Consider the following 17,807-nt stretch of genomic DNA (forward strand, 5'->3'; position numbering starts at 1 on the left):
ATGCTGAATATTCTGAGAAACCTGGGCCTTCACCCTAAACTCGTAAACATGATAAAATTAACTTTTAACCAATACCCAGTCCAGAGTGAAATTCAGAGGTGAACTCTCTCAATCCTTCTACATAAAAACTGGATTGAGGCAAGGAGACGGCCTCTCACCACTCCTTTTTAACTGCGCCCTCGAATTTGTCATGAGGAAATGGTATGAAATAAATCCCAAAAATATAAAAATGGGTACTAAGAAAAACTCCATCACACTAAATTGCCTAGGATTTGCAGATGACCTCGCTCTTTTAGCAAATAATATTCAAGAAGCCAAAACACAAATCATGAGCCTTCAAAACCTAGCACAAAAGATAGGGCTTCATATCTCTTTCAAAAAACTGAACTAATGGCCATAGATCCTCTGGAAATAGAGCACATTACAGTAAACAATCAGAAAATTAAAATAGTAAAACAATTTAAATATCTAGGGGAAATAATAACTTATAATTTAAATGAAAAAGTGACATGGCAAAACAGGACAAATAAAATGATTAAATCCCAAAAATTAACTTGGTCAACATATAACAAAAAATGCCTTTCTGCTAAAACAAAACTTAAACATTATAAAACTGTAGTACAGCCAGAAGTCACCTACGGAAGCGAGACTTTTTTCAAAATCACTCAGAAAAACCGAATTGAAAAAATTCCGAAAATAGAGAGGAGAATTGTCAGAAAGTGTATCAATAAAAAACACCAAAAAGAAGGCCAATGGTGGATTGTGACAAATGAGGTGGTGTATCGAGAAATAGAGCCTGTTACTGATACTATGCGGAGAAAAAGAATCTCTTTCTTTGGTCATCTCATAAGGACACCGGAAACAAGACTGTCAAGAAATATCATTGAAAAGCTCTGGTTCCAAAAGCTAGAAGTAGATGGATCAAAGAAATTAGAGAAGATATGAAAGAATTGGGAATTTCCCTGTCTGACCTACAGAATAAAACTGGAAAAATTACAAAGCTAAAAGACAAAAGCATTAGATTTAAACAAAAGACAGACAAACGACAAAATACAACGAAGAGGGTGGTTTATGGATGAAGAAAAGAAAGCAAGATCTGAACGGATGAAGAAATACTGGGCAGCTCGGAAGAGTAAAATAACACGCTTTTCTCAGAAAAGATACAACTAAAATTGACGTAAGTGGTCCCATTTTGGCCGTAAAAGCATAATAATAATAATAATAATAATAATAATAATAATATATATATATATATAAATGTATATATAAACTTTTGAGCTGATGGTGGTTTTGGGGTCTGGGGGATGTGAAACGCAGAAACGCAAAGATATGTCATAATTTTCTGGAAGTCGATACATGGTACCCATTATAGTAGGTAGTTTTCTTATGAAATCTACTTAATAGGATTCTTTATTTAGCGTGAGAGAGCTGTTACACACACCTCCTCCACAACTCTCTTCCACCAGAAGCAGTTCGTTGTCAATTAATTTATTGATTATTTAATTTAATTTCTAAGAGTAGATTATATTAATTTATATTTCATATTTGTATTTTTACTTACTTATTATTATTTATTTATTTAATTTTATATATCTGAATAATCAAATATTTATTGCTCAACAAATACCACCAGAATAGATAAATAAATTTGAATAATCAAATATTTATCAACTATCACGGAATCAATATATTACTTGAGAAATTGAATACAACTACATTAACGTAACTACTATACATATATCAAAGAAATGAATTAAAATTGCCTGATATTCAGGAATTAACAATTATCGGCAGCTTATGCTCGCTTGATTAAGTTGACTGAATTTAGTGCAACATATCCGCCGCCTAGTGGAGAGTCAACAAAATACGAATGAATGGAGGTAGTAAGCGTTATCTTTTAAATGTGTTTTTTATTTTTTTTTTGAGATGAAATATAAATGTTCTCAGTTATGCCAAGAAACATGGATAAAAATTTGGTTGCGATTGATTGGGTAGTTTTTTTGTTTATCCTGAACAAAAAAAAAACTCATTTAAGTTATCAATAAAAACCAGTATATTACTACAATACAAACCAGGGACACTGGAGTACAAAAATCATGAGATCCAACCATTGCAGACGGGATACTGACTCAAAAACTTTTTGAAAAAATGATTGAAAATGTGCATACAATAAATACAAAATGTAATCAAATAAGAGTCCTTAGATCTAAAATCAATAGCTCCCCTTTTAGTTAATCACCAATAATCTACAGGTATTATTACAAATTTGGTTTATAAATATCCATGGGTGCAAGGATATAATTTGTTGAATACGTTTATGTGGACAGGTTATTAAAAAATAAGAATATCCTTTCCAAATATATTCTTTAGTGTTAAGTAAGGTTTTATATTTGAATAGGTTAGAATTCAAAAACTTAAAGGTAAAAAGTTTTTTTTTTACAACAGTAAGTATTTAAAATTGAAGCTAAAGAAATCTTTCAACATGTGTTTATTTTATTTTGATTAAAATAGTGTAATATTGTCTATTTATATATTATATTATTTTGTAATCAACTAATACTAATCAGAAATATTCTATGATTTTCGTAGGTTGATCAGTATCGTTTCAACAGAGCATCATTGATTAATGTTGGTTTTATTATTGCAATCTCTGAGGGATGTGATTATTTTGTTATGCATGATGTTGACCTACTTCCTCTGAATCCACTCTTGTCATATGCATATCCAAGCGATGGTTTATTTCATGTGGCATCTCCTGAACTGCATCCAAGATATCATTATCCGTCTTTTGTTGGTGGAATTCTTATTGTGAAAAGGTAAAGAATAGTTCTTAATTTATTACCAAATTTTGAGAATGTTAAGATAATTTGATGTTTTTAATATTATTAAGTGATGCTTTTTTCCTCTTATAATGAGACTCCGTCTGAGAATCAGTTCCTTTGTTTAAATACACTAGTGTAATGCTAAAATCATGTGTCTTTAACTATATTGATTGATATACATACTTCTCAAGTGTTAAAAAACTCATAGTTATTACTTTTCCAGCTGTAGCATATATGCTGGAACAGCTGCTTAATGGCAAAGTATATAGATTGGAAAAAAAAGTAAAAAAATTGGTCTACTTTTAAGTTTTGTGCCTTAAGGAGACAGTTTACAAATAATTAATAAAAGAATAGATTTAAATAAACTGTAAATAATATGCAAGAATTTTTTATGCCAGTGCTCCTATACCCAAAAAATCTATTTTTGTGAGACTGATGTTAGTGTATGTATGTGTATGTTGTATGTTGGCCTTATTTGGTCTTATAACTATGCATCCCATTAACTGATTTTCTTGAAACTTGGTAAACTGATACTACCTTCAGCGGGGAAGAATAATTAAATTTTTATAATAATTGGAAAAAGTTTTGGAGGGGGTTGGCCAAAATAGAATTTAAAATCTTTGCTGGGGCACTGTAACAAAAAAATTTTCTTACAGAAGTTGTTTTTTATCAAGATCACAAATTACCAAAAAATTTTATTTAATATTCACCTCCTCCACAGAAAATGACAATATATTTTTATTTTTTTTAGCTATTTCTTGCTTCAAAATAGGAATTAGTGGGAGATTTTGCATATAATATTTTCTACATCAATAAGCCTTCAAATCACTTTAAATTTTTTGGCCCATCCTTCTTAGAACAGAGAACAGTTTTTAATATTAAAAATTTATTTTAAATTTAAATCTATTTCACAAGTTACCCATTGCATCTAAAATGTAAAAATCCTAAATTATTTGGGTAGTCCCTTACCCTCTTTAGTATTTCTTGAAAAAAAGATTAGCCAAAAATTTTCATCGCCTTCCTAGAAAATTATAACTTTATTTAGAATTACAGCTGTATCGTATTTTTTTTACAGTTTTAAGAAGTTCTTTTTTTAAATGTATTATCTCAATTTGAGGATTATTTTCTTAAATATTAATTTTATCCAAATGCTTCCCCTTGAATATGGAAGCCTCCATAATGAAAAAAAAATTTTTTGATAATTAATTGTATAACTTGATCAGTGCAGCCAGGAAAGTTATGCCATTCATTACTGGCTTTTTTTTAACATGTTGTAATTTTCTTGCTTTGTCCTCTAAAGTGTTAAACTATTATCTGCAGTATCCCAACATAAACAGTAATAATACAAGAATTGACCCTATCTTCTTCCTGTGCTACAGTTTTTTAACAGCATATTTTATTGTAATAATAGGCTATATTACTTTCATATTTATTACAATATAAATACATTTGCCTTTACCTTTACAGAATTAAATAAATTAATCTAATTTACTTTCTGAATCTGCAACCTTATACGAGAGCTATTTAGAAATTAACTTCCAGTCCTTGTTATGTGCGAAGGAGTAGGGGGTAGCGATTCTATCTTTGCACAGTTGAATAGCCTGGTTCAGTCTAATTCTATTAGTGTTATTGGAAATATTGCTCGCTTGTTTGTTCCTGTAAAACTCTCGTTCAAAATGGCTGCTGTCATAGAAAATCCTGCCAACTGTGAAGTGCATGCCATTATCCAAATATGTGTATAGGTAAAATATAATGTAAAAATAAGTATATAAGAGAATATCATGAGTGACAATACGATAAGAATGCCGTATGTTTCAGGAAAGTTGAAAAAACATTCACGACAATGAAAGAAGTGGTTGAACCTCAGTTGTTACAAATGAATGTATTGCATGTAATGCGAAAATTAAAAAAAATCGTCAGTTCATGCTAACAGAATTATCCAAATTTCTTTCTCACAATCATGAACAGTGCTGTATGAAATCGTAACCGATAGGTTAGGCTTCAATAAATTTTGTGCTTGCTGGGTGCCTAAGCTTCTTTCTTTAATTTTTTTTCTCTATTACATCCTCCACACACTTTTTTTGTATTTTAAAAATGAAGAAAAACCTTACATATAACTGCAGTTACGTACCAGGTGAAAATGATAAATTGGTCAAGATTTAATATAAATATTTAGTTTAAATTGTAACAGATTGGTAGCATCTCAGCCTTGCATTCAAAGGTCTGGGTTTGAATCCTAGTCGGGCATGACATTTTTCATATGCTACTAAATTCCATTCCATATTCCAAGTACATGCTTCAAGCTCATCTGGTAATATCATCAAGCAAAAAAAAAAAAACTTTGCCATAGGATACTCCTATTCCTCTTATAATTATGAACAGGATAATATATACATATATATATATATATATATATATATATATATATATATATATATATTTATTTATTTATTAACCTCATTGCATATATGTTATTCTTTTGTTTTGGGTTTTTTGAGTGTTTGTATCAAAATTTAATTTTTTATTTATTTTTAAATTAAAATATTTTTATTTGTAAACATTTTAATTAAAAACCATAATAATTTTACATTATAATGATTATTAAAATTTATGCTGTAGTTGTTCAACTCTTATAATATTATTATTTCATAAAATTACTTCAATAATAATAGTAGTTGAATTTTGAGATTAACAGTAATCTATAATTTTCAAACTGGATCATTTTATTAATTAATTTTATTTCTTAATGTTCAGAATTTTCCCTCATACTTGAATTCTAATAAAATAAAATATGTGATATAATAAACTTTAATAATTACAACATCCTATAAGTAGTTCAGTGTTTGACAGTAAAAATAGAGTATTACCTCAGAATTCTTTCGAACATCGATTTTCATGAAAATATGTTATTAAGCTTATCTAACCCTCTGCTTCAAAAGTTATTTGTTCCTGATGTGTGTTTTTTTGCAAGTGAAAACTACCCGTTGTTAAAAAAAACTCAAAAACCATAGATTTAAACATTTTCATAGATTGAAATCATGTTTAAATATGTAGAATAAACATTCTTTTATGTTGTGGAATATAATTTATGATGTTTTACTCTGTTTCAACACTTAGAAACCACCTCTTATGATAAAATTAAAAAAAAAGTTTTCAACAGTTTGAAATGTTTTAATGGTGCATTTGTAATGAATTAAAATCCCTTTACTTTTCATAATATAATTTATGATTTATTGCAAAATTTCAACCCTTAATAACTACGCCTTATGTAAAAAATTGTTAAATTATAGATGTAAGTGTTTAGTAGCTCAAAATCATTTAAATGCGTAGAATAAACATTGTTCCATATTCCGAAACATAATTTATGATGTGTTACAATGTTGCAACTCTTAGAATCCACCCTAATGACAAAAAAAAATTAGTTTTCAACAGCTTAAAATGTTGTAATGGTGCATTTATAATGAATTATAAACTCTTTACAGTTAATATAATTTATTGCAATGTCCCATATCTTACAAACCAGCCTCATGATTAAAATTAAGAATCTATATATTATTTGTGGTGAAAATTATCACGATATCATAAATGTGCAGCATTGTTATTAATAATTAATGCATTCTTGCATCTGCAGTTGTGTCTCTTAAATATTCAACGATTCAAAAATAGTGTGTATAAGTGAATTCTGAAAATATGAAATGTATATAATCTTAAAAAATACATTATAGAATTTGTAACGAATTGTATTTAATACTTTATATTTAATAATAATGAAGTACCATAGAGAATGTTTTTAAAGTTAACCAAATAAAAAGTACGTTTAAAAATCTATTCAGCATTAAAATGAAAATTAATGATTTATTTAAAATAATTAATATTTTTTATTTTATCGTGAAAACTAAATTTCTGCTCGTATATTTAATGATGAATTTAATGATGAAATGTGAATTTGATGTACTTACATTTTTATTAATCAAAAAAATAGTAACTTTAATTCAATAATTTTTGAAAGGTAATATTAACGCACCACATGTTTATCTTTCAGTTTTGGAAATATACTGACTACATTATATAAAAGAGATATACATTCACATATATACAATATACCTATATACATCTATGCACACAAAGTTTTATTATTCATCAGCAGGTGTTCGCGTATGGTGTGCTCCGTTAGTTTTCTTCTCCTACCTATACTTTTATTTATATGTAATTATGAATATGTATGTGTGTGTATATATATGCTTTGAAACTGTCGATATAAAAATTTACATGCTCCAAAAATTTTACCAAAAAAATGCGATTGGTTTGTCAACGATAACTTTCTTAATTTTTAAGCAATCCAATCACTCAAAAAACCATTTTTCAGAGAATTTCATGGGCTACAAGGCATATAAAGTTCAGATTCCTTGAGCTCTTAGTTTTTGAAATTTTTGAGTTTAAAGGGCTTGGGGAAGGTGGTCCTTGCACTCAAAAGCAAACTTCTTATGTCTATAATCTCAATAAAATTTTATTTTACAGAAATATAAAAAAAAAAAATTTTCAGTAAAAAAAGTACTCCAGCATTTTTTTACATGTTTTCTTTAGTTTATTATTGTGAAAAAAAAAAATTTTTAAAGAAATTTCAAAAACTTTTTTAAATTTGAATCATCCTTTTTTCAAATCTAGGCATTCCAAACTGGTCAAACTTCTAGAACATATTGTTAGTACTTAAATCAAGTAACTTGTAAAAGGATTATTTTCAATTCCAATTCTTGCGGAAAATTCATTTGTTTCATTGTTGATTTTTTTCCCAATAAAGCGACACAACCATTTTATTTTCATCATAACTGTGTTAGTTTTCATGCTAATGACTTTTACCAAAGTTAATCTTAAAGGTTAGTACTTTAAAAAATATCCTATAAATTTTCCTCAAAAAGTTTTCTGTTTTCTGTTATTTAATATTAAAAGGTTTGACTTCAGTTTTTGGTGAACACTGTGTTACCCCTTCGAGGCATAACTTGGTTTGTATTGCATGTACAGAAATAAAAAAAAAAAGTTCAATCTCTTCGTTATTTTATAAGCTTCATTTTTTCTAATAATAATTTTTTTGTTAAAATATAAGGTTTTTGAGTTATTCGTGAAAAATCGTTCAATAGTTGGATGGAAAATCAACATTTTCAAACACAAATAACTGAAAATTATTGATTCTACAAATTTTTATACAATATTTTTTGCTTAAAATTTATTCTTCCATCGATTTCTGATGTTATTTGAATGTAATAATTTCCACCCCCTGAGAAGGGGTGGCATCCACCTCCAGGGTAAAAGCATACATCAGCACTATATAACTTTTGTTTCTTAAGTTATTCCCTAATTATTGTCCAAATTTCATGTCAATCGGTTTTGTCCGAAAGAATTCTGAGCAAAAAACCGTCAAAACACTGGATTAAAAAACTAGTTATCTATATATATAAAAATCAATGTTTGTTTGTCTGTCTGTCTGTTCCAACTTAACTTGAGATCTACCTGACAGATTTGTCTAAAATTTTGCACACCTACACTTTGAACATAGGTGAACATAGGCTAATTTTGTTGGACCTCCGACATAACAAAATATTACAACGAAACTTAAAACACTTTTTCTTTCTTAAAGCTTATTTAATTTTCAAAATGACTGATTTTCAAGAAAAATTTAATTTTTAGCTAACATTTTTTTTCAACATTGAATTGATTAATTTTGAAAAGGGCTGAAGTTTTAACGTACAGGTATTCCTAAGTTTCAATTGATTTAGTGCACATGCATATGTAATTTTTACGATTCATTCATTTACAATTTTTTACAGCTGTTTAAAAACATAAATAAATAGCTGCTTTTGTTTATCATGTGTGTGTTACTAATGTGTAACTACATACCAAAGTGTGTAAAGTATTTAACCGCAATCTTTTAAATTCTGTGATCTTTTTTCAAAACATCATACCATGCCTAAAAGACATTCTTCAATTGGGAGAAATACAAAAAAAGCATGTATGATGAAAACTGTTCGTGCGGCAGAGACTGAAGACGAAAGACAGTCAAGATTGGAAAGTGACCGAATACACACAGCCCAGTCCCTTTCTCTAATCCATCAAATTTTCAAATTAAGTTATTAAGATTAAATGTAAAACTATAAATGTGTTTAAATTGAGTCCCAAAGTTTTCAGTTACAAAATTTAGGTTGAAAATTTATTACAAAGGATAGCTGAGTAAAAATAAGAAAAGTAACTAACTAAGAAAAGTATTGTATTTATTTAAAAGTGATTCATGTAAAAAAGTTAAAGTTATTTTTCCAGACTGTATGCAAACATTAGAAGGTGGGGGGTTGAGGAGGGTTTCCCCCTCAGTTAAAAAAATTAAAAATCACATTGTTTTTTCCAAATTATCTACCGAAAATGTTTTCACAGTTGTTATATGGGAGTTATTTTTTGAGGAGAGTTTGGGGGCGTAGCTCCCATGTTGGTAAATTAAAAAAAAAAAAGCATGTTCTGTTATCAGATAACGTATCTAAATTGCATGAAATTTTTTCTAAAAACATTAAGCTCTTAACTTGGAGTAAAGTTGATAACGTCAAAAATTTCCAGTTGAAAAAAGAACTTTGGAAACCTTGAAAACCAAAGCGCCGAGCGAAGCGAGGCCTGGCTGGGAGGTCCGGCGAAGCCGGGCCGAGCGTCTAGTCAAATATAAATTATTTTAAAACTTTGATAAGTAGATTATATTACTTTATACAAAATGTATATTTTAAACTGATGATGTTGAACACACATTTTTTTTTGTACAGCTTATACATATAATATATATAGTGTGGGTCAAAAGTATGGAAACCTCTCAACAACTTTAAAACCATTCCAGATACAATACTGTTACTTTCAGGATAAGGTATCATCAAACTACATTACCTTTTGATAAGAAATAGAATTTCAACCCCCTTCTTGGGGAGTGGCTCAGGGGTTGAATTCAAGAATCAGCACAAAATATCACTAGGGAATCATTAAATAATCCAGTATCATCCTTTTAGAACCAACTTTTGTTGCTGCCAAACATCAGAAGGAGGAAATTTTGAACATTTAATATAATGAAATGTAAGTAAATAAGCAAATTGTTTGACACTGTACCTTTTGAAATAGGGCTGCGATTATTAAATGTTGTGTTGTACAATTCACAAACTTCATTATATGACCTATTGTTAAAGCCCTTCATCATTAAAAGTGTGACTCTCCTGTTCACTAAGTGGCCCATGTTGTAACAATTTTAGCAGGTAGCAAAGAAAAAATTAATTCAGTAAAAGAAATTACAAAAAAAGCTAAAAAAAATGTAAGTAACAAAAGTGGCTTACAAATGTGCTAAAGGTTGACGAAATCAATTGGCCAACCGATCAAAATAAATTCTCATAAGAAGCTAATAGTGTAATAATGAAACACTCTTAATGGAAGTTTAAACACAACAATGAAATAAGTCTCATTTTTGCAACAATGGTAAGAAACCATCAATGATCAGCATGATAAGTTGACAATATTTTTATTTACTAATTAAACTGGAACAAAAACAATTTTTTGTGTTAAAAAATGAAAATTTTTTAATTCTTTTAAATTAAAATTTAAATTTAACTTTTATAATAAATTTCAATTAAATTTTAATTTAATTTAGTTCAATGTATTTTATTTAATTTTATTATTTGAACTTAATAAATTTAGTAATTTTCAAAATCCAAGTTTTATCCCACCACCATTTTGGGTACTGACATCATCCAATTTTTTATTTATATCATTTTTTTTGTTTCTTAAAGAGACCTTTAAATGATTTTTCTCACAAAGGGTATTACTGTTTCAAATATTTGAGTTACAACTCCCAGGCCACTCACCAAGAAGGGGTTGAAATTTTATTTCTTATCAAATAGTTGATGATGCCTTATCCTGAAAGTTACAGTATTCTACTCTTTTCTTTCTTTTTCCTGTTTAGCCTCCGGTAACTACCGTTTAGATAATTCTTCTGAGGATGAATGAGTATGATATGTATGAGTGTAAATGAAGTGTAATCTTGTACATTCTCAGTTCATTCCTGAGATGTGTGGTTAATTGAAACCCAACCACCAAAGAATACCGGTATCCACAATCTAGTATTCAAACCCGTGTAAAAATAACTGGCTTTACTAGGACTTGAACGCTGTAACTCTCGACTTCCAAATCAGCTGATTTGGGAAGACGCATTAACCACTAGACCAACCTGGTGGGTTACAGTATTCTACCTGGAATGGTTTAAAAGTTTTTAAAGGTTTTCCATACTTTTGAATCACTCTCTATATTTATATATATGAAAATATTGTGATAAAAAAAAATATATATATATTATTAGTATTAGTGGACTATTATTGAGATTAGGGAAATCACATGCAGTAGATGTAGTAAAAATACTGTAAACTAGAGTTTACTTTCCAGTTGACTAATGTTGTTTACCAAATATTTATCTTCAGGGACAACATTGAATTAGGTTGGTGAGATTCAGTGATCTGATCATTGATTTTCTTAAAAGTAATTTTATTTTTTTTTAATTGTATCACAAAAGTCATTAGCCAATGATTTGTAATGAGTAAACGTTTATTTAAACAACCATGGTAGAGATTCTAGTATGGTAAGCCATCCATGCACCCTATCAGAATAAAACTTGCTATTAAAACTAGTAAAGTACAATTTTCATCTGATAATATTGACTATTATATCTTAAAAAAATAATACTTACACTAACAGTACAGTACAGTCTATTTTACTTTTACATAATACATTATATAAGATCAAAGGTTATAAAATAATTACAAGAGTAGAAAATTAGATACTTAGTACCTTTCAAAATTGAAAGCAAAATCAAAAACAATAAATACAGAAATCTAATTTTTTTGTAAATTTTGATATATTAAGAAAATTTGTCATATTAAAGTAATATTCTCTAACAGGGAAGATTTTCAACGTGTGAATGGTATGAGTAATAAATATTGGGGTTGGGGATTAGAAGATGATGAGTTTTATGTAAGACTGAAAGAAGCTAAACTTAAAATTATTCGACCTACTAACCTAACTTCTGGAGTCAAGTCAAGTTTCAGGTTAGTGTGAAGATTATTTTTTTATTATTGTTAGTGCTATTTAAAAAATAATGCTGTGGTATTTCTCACTGATATTGAATTCTAATTTTGTATTTATCGGTAAATTTTACATCCTTAAATTGAACTTTGCATCCTCCTGTTAAAAGTGAAAAAAATCAGTAATTGACTACATTTTTCTTCAAGTCCCAAGATCTTTTTTGTAATCTTGTCTTCCAATTTTCTAGAAAAGATTGGAAGACAAAATTGGTCTTCTACAAACTAGAAGAAATTTGCCAGCCATGCTTCTTTTAGATGAAGTTCTTGCCGTCTGATGTATGAAAATCCATCCTTTGCTAATTTTTTGACTTTAACCAATAGACTTTCATTACCAGATTTGTTGATTAATGTTCATTTTATCATTGTCAAGTTTTTAAAGTTCTTACAAGGTTAGCAATCACAACGTCTCCAGGCTGAGCATCATTTCTGGCCACTTTGGAAATACTTTGTACATATTATATTTTCAGTAGGTTTCTCAGGCCTATTATCTCCAAATTTGCTGATTGTCTTGAATACTGTTGAAGCTCATTGAATTTCTTTTGTAGGATTTTAAATTGTAACTAAAGTTATTCTCATTTTAAAATTTGGCAATTGTCTCCAGCTACAGCATCATCATTATTATCACTTACTTCATGTTTTTCATTTTACTGGTAAATTGATCAGTTGTGATCAAGAAAAAAATTACCTAATGTTTTATTACATCTCATTTTTATTCTAAATACTCATGAAATTGTATTTTTATTATGTTAAGCATACTTGTCAGTTATTGTTTAGCTTTAGATAGTTGTAACTGTAATTTTTGGGGCTTTACTTCTGCAAACTGTGTGATCAGAATTAATGAGTATTGTTAAGATTAATAACTATTAATAATATGTTAGGCTGGGCTGTTATTAAGCACAGTGTGCAAGTACTGTTTAATCTTAAAGTAAAGATGACGTAATATAGCTTACTGCTTTGTGTAAAAATGTTCTTTTTTACACAAAGCAGTAAGTTGACTATGCATATCTTTATCTTTATGTTTCCTTATTTGCACATGATTATGACATTATAGTAACAGCCCAATGCAGTTACATCCAAAGTAATAAAATGCCTAATATATGTGTAAATGAAATTAATTTTTTGTTGTCTTAATAATTAAATATTCACTTCAGTAACTAAACTTTCACTATGAAGATTGGTAGACAGTAAACCATAAGATTTATGAACCAATTGTAATTTTAAAAAAATGTTTCATTGAAAAATTTGTGGAGGATGAACTCTGAACAGACGTGTAGTAATTCTAGTTTTCTAATTACTGGTAAATGTTAAGAGCTAGGTCAGTTTGTTTTTTAAGGAGGTCAAAGATTTAAAAGTAGATAAATATTTGAGACAATACTTGTTCTGCCAATTTTTGAAAGGATCAGCACTGGAAAGTATTGTAGACAATTGCTATAATGATCAGAACATAGTAAAATATAATTATTGTATAATGAAAATGATGAAAGAAAAAATGAACGTATATTCTAAACAGAACTTTCAGATTCTTTGAAAAAACTAATTACAGTTAAGGGCTCTTTTTGTTTTAGGCTACTTTAAAAAATGTTTTCAACTGTTTAACACATTTTAAATACCATAAACAACTTTGTATAATTAAAAAGATTATTATATTAGAAATTAAAATTTTTATTAATTTTTTTTTTTTGAGTGTAGTAATATGTTTGATAATATTCTTTATTCTGTTTTGCTCTATACTAATCATACAACTAGAGCAATTACCGCATCTCTAGCAATCTGTTTTTAAAGCTGCCCAACTTTTGTCTTCCTCTATGGTTTTTACACTCTACTCATCAATTTATTATCTAATTAACAAATAATATTTATTTATTACAATATTAAGAAAAATTTTTTACTGTTGTATTGGCTGTACTATTTTCAGATTTGGACTATTCTCAGTTATGTTTTAAAATATAATATTTCATTACATTCATTCTATGATCAGATGCAAATTTTTAAACATTTTTTAATTCATTTTATATTTTTAATATTACTGTACTAATAATAATTATAAATAAAAATTATTGATTTTAGTTTTTTAAATAAATATAAGTAATCAAGAGTGAAGAGAAGGCTAGAGCCAAAAGACATCTCTCAAATGGTGAACTAGGTAGGTTTTATTACTTGGTTTAGATGATTCATTTATTATCACTGAAATTAATAAACAGTAAAATAGAAAGGATACTATGTTTAAATTATTAAAAAAAAAGTATGTGTGTGCGTGTGTTTACAATTTGACAAGGATATTGAGAGACAAACAGATGTAAAAATTTCTTATAAATATTCTAACAACATATAAATATATTTAATAATAATAATAATAATAATAATAACAAAATAATAGTAATAGTAATAGTAAATAGATATAACATACAGTATAGTAATTCAAATAAAAAGGACCAGATTTATTTAATGACAGTTAAAATATAAAAACCAATATACAGTCATTATAATGACTGATAGAAACTATTATTGCATTAACAACAATATAATAGTAGAATAATCTAAAGATCATACAATTCACTTTCTGCAAATATTATTATTTTTACTGTTTACAATAGAACTACCCTACAATTTATGAATGAGTATAATACTATCACTTTCACTACTGTTTACCAATAACTTGCTGAATAACTTCTTGCATTCACCCACTGTTCACATTGGAATACTTGTGACATACTCTTCACTTGTTGTTACCACATGCTTACTGATATCGCCATCACCGCAACCGCGTTGAAATAACTCAGTTATCGCTTTCACCATGGGCTTGTTAATGAAATAACTCTGTTATTGCTTTTTATCATGACTTCATCAAACACGGCCTTGCAGAACTACTGATTCTCTCCGCTGGTCCCTGGCAGTATATATTCTGCAGGGGTATATAAATACCCCTGTGGAATAAGTACCCACCTCATCCCTTTTATTGTTGAAGCATAATAATTTTCATTGTCTGCACCCTTATGTTTTTCTATAAATTCATATTCCAGTTCCGAAACCCTTCTGGTCAAACAACAGCTTTTGAAGGTGGTATTGTCTGTATTACAAAGAACAGATTGTTAAATGTACCCATTACTCTAAGAAAAGGAATCCTTTTAGTTACTTCTAGATTCTTCTTTCCATTATTATTTTCTTTCTTCTTAATTGGAAGAATCCGTTACCCTGATCTGTTATATTGGTCCTGTTATTCTGCTCCCTCCTTAAAGCTGTTTGTCCTGAACAGCTTCCTGATAAGGCACCAGGGGATCCAGATGAACCACGATCTTCGTCTTTCTTGAACTGCGCTAAATTCTGTAGACTGTGTTGTTGATCCTATTCAATACAGCGTAAGGTCCCTCCCAATTGATCTGAAGTTTCAGACTTCTTTTGATCGTCTTCCTTGGATGATAGAGCCAAACTTTAATTGGTTAGTCAACTAACAGTTGTACATGATTATGCCTGACAACATTTGAAGATGGCCAGCAACCGCATGAAAGTAAGATATGACCTACAGGCAAATTTATCTAGGTCTCAATTCTTGTCCCATTTACGCTGATTAACTGAGATGACCTTTCTTAAGTACTTCTCTATAGTTTTTATATACCATTCTACCATACCATCTGATTGTGTATGAAGTGATGTAGTTCTCGTTTTTCGTACAACAAAACTCTCAAAGTTTTTTTGTAAAAGACGAGATTTGAAGTTTCACCTTGATCGTTGTATACTTCTTGTGGTATCCCAAAACGGCAAAAGAATTTATTCGCTGGAGTGTCTGCTACTGATGATGCTTCTTGGTTGGGTAAAGCGTAGACTTCCAGCCATTTAGTGAAGTAATGCATGGCGACCAGTAAATACTTATTTCCCGTGTCTGTGACTGGGAAAGGTCCAGCAATACTGATGGCGATGCGCTCAAATGGTGTTCTCATGTTGTACTGTTGCATGTAGCCTCGGCTCTCCAATCAGAGTCTTTGACAGCCGTACATATCACACAACTTGAACCAATGCTCAATGTTATCTTGTAAAAGGAGCCAGTAGTAGCATTGTCACACCTTGTCTTATGTTTTAATGATGCTTCAGTAACCTCCCAATGTTCTGCCATGAATTTCTTCCTGAACCTCTTTCACTTTACTATTTGGGAGAACAGGTTGTAGAATGGATCGTTTTCCGTCTGTGGACTGCCATTCCAGGTAGCGAATTCCATTGTGGCCAATAACTCTTGTACACCAGATTTCATTCACTGATCTCCCATTTTGGTCTACCTCCAGCCTCCTCAGTTAAAAGTGGGCCAGTATTGCATCTGCCAGCTGTGTTTGTCTCATTTCTTCTTTCTACCAGTCAGTTGCTGCTATTCAACATAGATTTGAAACTCTGGCTTGTTGCTGTACTCTGTAGCAATGATTACACTGTTGACATTACAGGGTTGTCAGGATTGTGAGGTGAACATAAATTCTTCAAGAATTCAAACAATTTGGCTTCTTCTTGACCCCATCTGAATTTGTTGTTTTCTGTCTGTTTTATCAGTGGCCTAGCAGTATTGGAGAAACCTTTCACTTCGTGTCTGTTTTTCAGCTGCGGCCAGTCCCATACAGCTTTTAATTTTTCTGGGTCCGTAGACACTCCTTCCACCGAGACCATGATCCAATTATTGGACTTCTTCATGAAAGAGATTATATTTCTATATTTCTTTGGATTCAGCTTCAGATTTCATATCTTGCAGCCTGTCTAAAACTTTTCGTAAGTTTTGAAGATGCTCTTGTATAGAACAACCGACTACAGCAGTCGCATCATCCAGGTAAGATTCATAGGTTAAACCACGCAAGGCTGACTCCATTAGGCATCACTGTAAATTGTCACAGACCTCTTTTGGCTAGGCATTTCCTATGTCAGTGTGGTGGTATGGCCATAAGAATCTTTTGTACAAAGAGATTTTGATACTCGACCATCAACTGCCCTTGCTTCTGGTCTTCACATCTAATGCAGTGCTTGCACCTGACTTCTGTAAGTGCTTATCCATTTGTCCCTTCTTCTTTGGCAATTTCTCTTCCAAATTCCTAAGAGTGCCCAGATTAGAGGTTCTTACTTTTCCTGAACGGTTCCTTTTGACACAGTCATTCTGAGGTTTAGCAAACGGATGAAACCGTTCTTGTATTTGAAACTAATGAATGGCTGATATGAACTTTGTTGGATATCATACTATCAGGTTCTATAACTTCTGCCACTGCTCTGAGGATTTGACAATTCGGTCATCACTACCTTCTCACTCCATGCCGGAATCATCTCGTCTTTTAACAGTATCACTCTCGCAGAACTTGGTTCGCTTCCCAGATTCCACATCACTACTTCTTCATTGTCCAATCGCAGGAGATGTCATTTGATGTCTACAGTTGCATCATAAGTTTGTAGGATGTCTAGACCAAGGATGAAGTCATCCTTAATCTTGGCAACAGATATCTATAGTTGAAGACAGCAGTGACATCTGTAGATCTATGCTAGCCCCCTGATAACAGGGAGAATAACTCCACATGCAGTATTGATGACATAAGGCCGGTCTGGCTTCTTTTTTCACAGATGCTGACGATGTCTGGTCTAGCAACAGATATCAGTGTTCCCGTATCTACTGTTATCGAACATGGACAATTCAATTACACTGTCAATTATCATGCTGTTCGATTCTCTTTTTATCATCGAGGTGTTCAGCAATACTCAACAAGATTCTAAAGATGAAATACTATCGCCAGTAGACCCTCCTTTGACCAGCACATCTTAGGCTGAGTGAAAGCCATAAATGTTTCCTGGTAATCTGCTTTTAAGTGGGCTGGATGGCCACAATTCC

General features: G+C 30.2%; 1 protein-coding gene across 2 annotated transcripts in view; it reads left to right on the forward strand.

Annotated features, from left to right (window-relative positions):
• The window catches only part of beta4GalT7 (beta-1,4-galactosyltransferase 7), a 47,827-nt gene that overhangs the window by 23,840 nt on the left and 6,180 nt on the right, over nucleotides 1-17,807 (forward strand). The window contains exons 3-4 of one of the 2 annotated variants that reach the window (XM_075375027.1): nucleotides 2,590-2,816; nucleotides 11,783-11,929. In XM_075375027.1, the coding sequence (XP_075231142.1) occupies nucleotides 2,590-2,816; nucleotides 11,783-11,929 (374 nt within the window). The remainder of the gene's footprint in view (nucleotides 1-2,589; nucleotides 2,817-11,782; nucleotides 11,930-17,807) is intronic. The other variant, XM_075375034.1, reaches the window with a different exon arrangement.

Source organism: Lycorma delicatula, chromosome 1 (assembly GCF_047948215.1).
Source record: "Lycorma delicatula isolate Av1 chromosome 1, ASM4794821v1, whole genome shotgun sequence".
NCBI lineage: Eukaryota > Metazoa > Arthropoda > Insecta > Hemiptera > Fulgoridae > Lycorma > Lycorma delicatula.